This window comes from Oryx dammah, unplaced genomic scaffold (assembly GCF_014754425.2).
Source record: "Oryx dammah isolate SB20612 unplaced genomic scaffold, SCBI_Odam_1.1 HiC_scaffold_8, whole genome shotgun sequence".
Lineage (NCBI taxonomy): Eukaryota > Metazoa > Chordata > Mammalia > Artiodactyla > Bovidae > Oryx > Oryx dammah.
The window spans coordinates 32473886-32482310 of record NW_024070192.1 but is presented as its reverse complement, the minus strand read 5'-3'; the positions used below and the strand labels follow the sequence as shown (position 1 = coordinate 32482310).

General features: G+C 51.0%; 1 protein-coding gene across 1 annotated transcript; it reads right to left on the bottom strand.

Annotated features, from left to right (window-relative positions):
• Positions 1-6973: 6973 nt before the first annotated feature.
• PIRT (phosphoinositide interacting regulator of transient receptor potential channels) lies at positions 6974-7528 on the bottom strand. The gene has a single exon (XM_040243339.1). It carries the CDS (start codon positions 7417-7419, stop codon positions 7012-7014), a length of 408 nt encoding a protein of 135 aa, XP_040099273.1. The 5' UTR covers positions 7420-7528; the 3' UTR covers positions 6974-7011.
• Positions 7529-8425: the final 897 nt, after the last annotated feature.

Below are 8425 nucleotides of genomic sequence, written 5' to 3'. Positions count from 1 at the left end.
GATAGAAAGTCCAGTCTCTGTAAATACTAGAATCTGTTGTCATCAGGGCTTGCAAAGTCCCCAGCAGCTTTCTGCAGAGTATAGCCTTTAAGGAGAGCCCTTGGGAGTTCAGGCCATACCAGCCATGCTTAAGAAAGGTAGTTGCCTAAGGCCTCATGACATTTTTTGCTCAGTTACTCAGTCGTGTCTGATCCTTTGCGACCCAATGGACTGCAGCATGCCAGGCTTCCTTCTCTTTAACCCTCTCCCAGAGTTTGTTCAAATTCATGTCCATTGAGTCGGTAATGTTATCCAGCCATCTCATCCTCTGTTGTTCCCTTCTCCTCCTGCCTTCAATCTTTCTCAGCATCAGGGTATTTTCCAAAAAGCTGGCTCTTCACATCAGGTGGCCAACGTATTGGAGTTTCAGCTTCAGCTTCAGCATCATTCCTTCCAATGAATATTCAAGGTTTATCTCCTTTAGGATTGACTGGTTTGATCTCCGTACAGTCCAAGGGACTCTCAAGAATCTTCTCCAGCACCACAGTATGACATTTTGGATTTCAGCAAATCCAAAGGCATCACTCCAGTACATCCACTGGGTTTGGTGCTAGAATCTTCTGTCACCATTTTTCTCGCCTGCCTCAGGAGCAGTTACCTGCAAAGCCTGTTTGCAAGTGCCAGGGTAAAGCTGCACAGGGCTCAGATGTCTGTGACCCTCTTCCTCTCCCAATCAGGCCCAGAGCCAAGCCCCTGGCCTCTGCTGGGGTGCCTCTACCCACAGGCTCCACGTCTAGCAGCCTCTCCACCATGGGCTAAGCTGGGGCTGAGCTCAGCTCTCTGGAGCTGTTGAGACTCCTTTCCATGCAAAATCAGCTAGAAGTGAGTAAGGGAAATGTAGCGACTGCCTGCAGGGAGTTTCAGTGTGGTGTTTCTGATCTTCATGAAACTTTCCTTAAGGTCATAACCAGCTCAGGCCTTTCTTACAAAATATCATCAAGTGGGTGGTTTATTAAAAAGATGTATGTTTCTCATGGTTCTGGAGGCTGAGAAGTGCAAGGTCCAGGGCAGATGAGTTCCTGGTTTGCAGATGATCACCTGCCTACCATGTGTTCACGTGGCCTTTCCTGGGTGTGTGGGTGTAGAGAGAGAGCTGTCCTGTTTCTTCCTGTTTTTATGATGTCATTAATCCATCCTGAGGGTGTCACAACCTCATCTGAACCACATTACCTGCCAAAAGCCCTACCTCCATATACCATCCCCTGGGGAGCCAGGGCCTCAACATACACATTTTGGAGAGACACAGAGACCAGTCTGTACCATTTCCCTTGGTGCTGGGAGAATAGGCCCACTTTCTATTAGGTCCGGCCCAGCAGAGTCAATGTCGATTCTGCTCCTGTGAGCCTATCATGTGGTCACACCCAGATCTCAAGGGTCCCTGGACGTGTGGACCTGGTGTGCCAGCTGCTTCACCCCTCACTCTGAGGGGGAAACATGGATTTTTCTGGACAGTGAGTGAGCTGCCTAGGCCTTAAACAAATGGCCATCCTTGAGAGAGAGAAACTGTAGGCTTTGATTAGGGCTTCCTAAGTGGTGCTAAGGTGATGGCATCCACTCCCATCACTTCATGGCAAACAGATGGGGAAACAGTGGAAACAGTGACAGACTTTATTTTCTTGGGCTCCAAAATCACTGCAGATGGTGACTGCAACCATGAAATTAAAAGATGCTTTCTCCTTGGAAGAAAAGCTATGACCAACCTAGACAGCATATTGAAAAGCAGAGACATTACTTTTTCACCAAAGGTCCATCCAATCAAAGCTATGGTTTTTCCAGTAGTCATGTGTGGATGTGAGAGTTGGACCATAAAGAGGGCTGAGCACTGAAGAATGGATGCCTTTGAATTGTGGTGTTGGAGAAGACTCTTGAGAGTCCCTTGGACTGCAAGGAGATCCAACCAGTCCATCCTAAAGGAAATCAGCCCTGAATATTCATTGGAAGGACTGATGTTGAAGCTGAAATTCCAATCCTTTGGCCACCTGATGCAAATAACTGACTCATTTGAAAAGACCCTGATGCTGGGAAAGAGTGAAGGCAGGAGGAGAAGGGGACAACAGAGGATGAGATGGTTGGATGGTATCACTGACTTGCTGGACGTGAGTTTAAGCAAGCTCTGGGAATTGGCGATGGACAGGGAAGCCTGGTGTGCTGCAGTCCATGGGGTCACAAAAGTCGGATACGACTGAGTGACTGAACTGAAGTGGCTTTAGTGGTAAAGAACCATCTGCCAATGCAGAAGACGTAAGGGACACGGGCCACATCCCTGAGTCGGGAAGATCCCCTGGAGGAGGGCATGGCAACCCACTCCAGTGTTCTTGTCTGGAGAATCCCCATGGACAGAGGAGTCTGGTGGGCTACTGCCCATGGGGTCTCAAAGAGTCATACATAACTGAAGCAACTTAGCAGGCATACACCGTTGATTGGGATGGATTGTGGAGCAGAGGGGAGGCAGGAGTCAAAAAGGTCGGAATGAAACTGGTGGCTGTGGCATCAGGCCCCCATTCACCAGACATCACCTGCACAGTGAACTCCTCAGTCTCCCAATTCTCTTTTTTCCAATCGCTCACACTTAGTTGTGTAGACCTGCATTCTTTCCTTATGTAAAACCATTCAGGGGAATATACTGCCTGGTGTAGTCCATTGACATTAATAATGACTAATATTTAGGGTTTAATACATAAAAGCCTTATGTAGATTATCTCAATTAACTTTTAGGAAGAAGCAGGCACTTTTATTAACCCCATTTGCAGTTGTGAAGATGGGGGTATGGATGAAGATAAACATTAATCCCCAAAGAAATCTACACCTCCATGTTCATCCTGACATTATTTATAATAGACAAGATACGGAGATAGCCTGAGTGCCCATCCCTGGATGAATGGATAAAGAAAATGTGGTGTATGTACAATGGAATACTTGTTGTTGTGCAGTTACTAAGTCATGTCTGACTCTTTGCAATCCCATGGACTGTACCTGCCAGGCTCCTCTGTCCATGGGATTCTCCAGGCAAGAGTACTGGAGTGGGTTGTCATTTCCTCCTCCAGAGGATCTTCTTGACCCAGGGACTGAACCCACATCTCCTGTGTCTCCTGCACTGGCAGGCAGATTCTTTACTGCTGAGCCACCTGGGAAGCCCTGCAATAAATATTACCTCAATAGAAAAATTACAATAATAAAAAAAAAGAGCTCACACACACACACACACACACACACACACTAAAGTGGAGGCTTGCAGAAATGAAGTAGGCTGTCCAGGGTCGAAGACCTGGCAAGACCAGATGGGACATGTGCCCAGGTGGGCTGTCTCTAGAATCTGTGTTCCTGACCAATACAGAATCTATGTTTGTAAACTTGGGTCACTTTAATTTTGACAAATGTGGAGATTGAAACCTGGGAGAAAGAGAACTGAGTGTCTAGGTGTCTCCTCTCATTAATGATTCTAGGTTATAGAACCCTCTATAAACCGACCACCCTCTCCCACCCACCCCTGCCTCAGCTCTTAGAGTAGGTGGGGTAGCCCAACTGGTCACAGAGGCTGCCAGGTACCCCGTGTGAACCCCACTCTTTCCATGCCCACCACGCGATGTCCAGGCTGAGGGAGGTCCCTGCTCCCCAGAGACAGGGGGACAGGAAGTCTGGCCCCGTTGTGGTCTTTCTGCTCTGGCTTTCCTCTCCCGTGTCTCTCTCCTTAGAGACGTAGTGAATCCTGGAAGGATTTGGAGGAAAGATACACTGCACTGATTTGGAGCTTATTTGTGAAAGTCTTTGTTCTAAATATATCAGTTCCGGGTCTCATCAAGTCTTGGAAGAAAAGAACGTAGAGGCTTAGAGGAAGAAAAGAACTCTATCCCCAGATTTGTCACCTGTGTGTAAATAGGAATTTTATTTGGCTGCAAGTAATGGACCCAAAAAATAGTGGCTTAAATGAGATATTATTTGTATTTCCTGTAAGACATGGTTCCAGGCAGTCCAGTCTCTTCCCCTGGACCACTGATTCATTCAGGAAGGTTCTTTTTTCCATCTCTCAAGACCAGGCTTGCGGGGAGGGAAGCAGGAGCTTCTGTTCTGTCTGCTCTGTCAGCATCTCAGAGTGGGGTCATCAGCTCCCATGGGGTCCCCGAGGAACCAGGCGTGAAACCCACACAGTCCCTTTTCTCCCAGAGAGCACATTGCTGGGAAGGCTGTGTGGTGATGGGGTGGGGGGTGGGGTGCATGTTAGAGGACTGAATTAATGGACGAGTCTGCAATTCCTGATGGAACAGAATGAAAACACAGCGGACACTGTCAAACAGGATACAATTTAACATCCCATCAGTTTTTTCAGCACTTAGATTAAATGGAATTCTCCCAAACAGAACAGCCAAGGGTGGGATAATACAATCCAGTAACCAGATGCACGGATGCATCCATGGCATGGAAGGAGGCATGGTGGGGATTTTTTTTTTGCCAGAAACGTGGCATCTGACCAGGCACATGCATTCCTCAGACCTGTGTGTGGCAACGGTCTTTGGCAAAAGCCCCTCAGCCTGACCCAGGCATGCTTCTTGGTCCACAGTTATATGGAGAAGCCCAGCAGAGGGGGGTGGTGAACAATGAGAAACTAGCTTAAGGAGCAGGGAATGTTGGCGAGACTGTGGGAGCCTTCAAGGTCAGTCCAGACCTCGGATACCTTCTAGAGTCTTGTGGTCCTCAAACTGCCCTCCGCCAAGACATCACGTGGTAGCAGCATCACCTGGCCCCTGTTCCACGGCAATGCGCAGATGACAAGCTTGTGGGCGGAGGAAATGAGACTTGGGACATGTGGATGACCACCGAACCAGCCAGGGGTCCTCCCTGCTTGCTCCCAGGTGGGAAAGCATAGAGGACTCTGAGGGTGACCGGGTGGGGCTGTTATGGAATCTGCTTTCATGTCAGAAACCATCCGTAGGCCACATGAGGCTCTGGAGCCACAGTGAGTGACAGAGTGGCTGACGACACCCCACGACGGGCCCTGACTGCCTGTGTGCAGGGGCCAGGTGACCGTGCTGTTTGAATGAGAAACATGGTCATTCTGGCTGAAACTCCCCGGACTCTGGCTCCTTGGATGGGCAGGGCAGGGCGTGTCCCCATGTCACAGGTACCTGCCTCCACAGAATTTCCCATGATGCAGAGCGAACAAGGTGGTGTCCTGACTCTGCATATGGAACCACCGCAGTAAAGATGGAGACACCTGGAGGCCTGTTAGAGAGAGGTTGCCATAGTGATGCAGTCACTCTGACTGCAGGGGCAGGGGCGGAGGCGGGGACAGAAGGCTGAGGTGACACTCCCCCGGTGATCAGATGCTGTCCACTGGCCACAGGCCTCTGGGAGCCTGGCTTCCTCACAGGTACCCTCCTGGTCTGGCCACCTCTGTATGCTGCAGAAAGCCTCTGTTTGGGGGAGCACTTACTTCACGGGTGATTTCTGTGTAGTTAGCCCTGGGGAACCCCCACCCAGTCTCTGCCACAGACCCAGAAGGGCTTCGAGGAGAAGCTGCAGTAAGGCACTTGGGGAAGCAGGTGGCGGGGCGAGGAGCAGGCCAAGGGAGGGGCTCAGGTGACCATTCCAGATCAGGGAACTTGCTCCACGGTTTCCTGATCATATCCTGCTCCCCTCCCCCAGCTCTGCACACACTGTTCCCGCCAAATGCTTTCCCTTCCTGCCTGTGCCGGTTCTCCTCTTTCCTCTGGTTCTGTTGGCTGCACAGCCTCCTGCTAGACCAGACTGCTCCCCAGCCTCCCGCCGCCACGTTCCTGCCCCCACCCTCACAGTCCCAGAAAGGACTCAGCACCAGGTGTCCGGCTGCCTGTTGGCCTGGCTGTGTCTTTCTCTCCATGTGGAAGATGAATGCAGGGACCGGTTGTCTAGCTTGCTCCATCTCAGGGCCTGGCCCCGAGCTGAGCCCTCGCTGAATGTCTGTGGATGGGTGGGAGGGTGGGGGCTGGGAGAGCAGAAGTAGTTGGGACTTTCTGAAGTAAAAGCCGTCTCTGGAAACCTCCAGACACTCAGCTGTGGAGTCGAATCTCTGGGTTGTGATTCTTGATGGGGATGAAGCAGAGCAAACGCTTATAGCAGCCCTCCGCAGCGGCTCTTCATCCAGCTGTTCCAGAATCCGGGGTCGGGGGAGAAGGAAGTTAGGGCAACATGCGCTTGTTCTTGGCTAAGTGTCCAGTTCAGATGAAGAGTAGTCACAGAGAAGGAGTTAGAAGGTCAAGGGGAGACTGTGATACCCCCTAGCACATGCCACCACCTCTGGTGTAAATACTGTATAACTGAAGGTTAAATTGCTTCTCTGACTAACTCCCAGAACCATTTCCAGGGGAGAATGTGCCTTCTTGGAAAGTGTTTCTTCCAAGTCAACCTTCACTTCTCACTCTTTGGAATGTTTGGTACTTGTAACTTATATGATCTCTTGAAATGCAAGCTAGCAACTCGCCCACAGAGAGAGCTGGGGTGGGTAAGCCCAATGGTCAGGACTTCCCTCCTCTCTGCAAAGGGCCTCTGCTGGTCAGTCTGGGTTCTGGAAGGAAGCAAATGCAGAATCCAGTTCAGGCACTCAGAAGTGTAAGCAGGAGGTTCTTCTCGGGGGGTAGTCCATCTCAAGGAATTTCCCAACATGCATAGCGCTTGGCAGAGCACATTCATTAGATGAGTGACACCTGGATGCACAGGCCGAGGTGGCAGCCATGGAAGGCGACGGCTGCGGCCAGGATCTGGGGGGAAGCGCAGGACACAACAGAGACTAAATGAGATCATCCGGTGGTGCCTCCCAGCCACACGGAGGGCGCAGCCCTGAGCTCGCTTTTTCCCATGGGGCCCAGAAGAGGGTTTGCCTGCATCAGTTTTATGACAGACTCCACCACCCAAGGGACCAGAGATGTTGGACTCTGGCCATCACACCTTCTCCTGGACAAGGTGTTGGTGTGGTGGGGTGGACAGAGAGCAAGGTTGCCATCAGCGGTTCAGGAAGAAGGACTTGAGGTTCTGGAAGAACACTGACTTCTGTCTCTGCCTCTGTTTCTTCTTAATGATGGGCACCCAGACCAGCCCACACACCAGCATCATGAGTCCCAGAGACAGGAAGGCAGGCCCCACCATCTTCAGGACCTTGAGGCTCATATCGCCCAGTTTCAGGGTGTAGGCCAAGCAGGTGATGACCACACCGAAGAGGAGGATGGCACCGCCCACGGACATGATAACGATGGGTTTGCGGTAGATTTCCCAGTTACTCCGGGGGGTGGCGGTCCAGACAGACTCACTTCTGGAGCTGATGCACAGGGAGCTGGCTGTCTGGCTGGGCAGAAGGTCCTTGGACTCAGGAGACTTCTCTTCGACCTCCAGGCCCTTGGGGAGGGCCTGCATGGTCACCGCTTCTCGAGCCTGGGCTCCTGGTACCAGCAACGGTTAGAAGCAAGGGCAAGGACTCTTCACACACCCTTCCTGTTCTCAGCATCCGTCTCCAGCCTGGCTCTCAGTGCTGAAGTCAAAAGGAAAAGCAGGTGAGATCTACGAAAATAAGAAGCCTCTCAAGCTAGCTTTTTTTTTCCATGTGAGAGATAAATGGGCTTCCCTGGTAGCTCAGACAGTAAAGAATCTTTCTGCAATGCAGGAGACCTGGATTCAATCCCTGGGTCGGGAAGATCCTCTGGAGAAGGAAATGGCAACCCACTCAGTATTCCTGCCTGGAGAGTTCCATGGACAGAGGAGCCTGGCGGGGTACAGTCCACGGAGTCGCAAAGACTCAGACCAGACTGAGCGACTAACACTTTAACCAACTTCTTATTATTTAATCAGGGAACAATGATGTCCTTTAAAAGAACAAACAAAAGCTATAATTTACGAAACGGCATCTTATTTTCAGACTCAGCCACTTTCCAGCTGTGTGATCTAGAGTGTGTTATGGCCCTGATCCTCAGCATCCCTTCCAGTCCCCACTCCTGGTGCCTCACATTCTTATTCTCCCTTTGTGTTTCCTGTTGGGGCACCTCAGGCCCCTCTCAAACAGCATTTACTAATATCCCTTTTTGTGAGCAGGATGGGAGAGATTTCAGTACACAGCAGTAAATTTACTGAGAAGGTGAGCTGTGTTGGATGAGGACTGAAGGTCCTGAGGGGCTGCGCTGGGAGGATTCAGTGGAAGGAAGGCCTGGGGTGTGGGCCTCCCGGACTATCCATGGGTTTGCATGTTGGCTCAGCCCCAAGGGGAGCAATTTGAGAAGGGAGATGGAGGTCCTTTCCCCTTGGAGGCCTCTTCTGGGTGTCAGGAGGCAGGTGTAGTGCGTGGAGATGTATCAATGTCTGTTGCACAGAACCAGGGAAGGTCAGGCTTCAGGCTGGCGTCAGGAGGAACACCGGCCTTGGGGATCCA

Coding starts and splice junctions, on each gene's coding strand:
- PIRT (XM_040243339.1), bottom strand. CDS start 7,419: ATGCAGGCCCTCCCCAAGGGCCTGGAGGTCGAAGAGAAGTCTCCTGAG.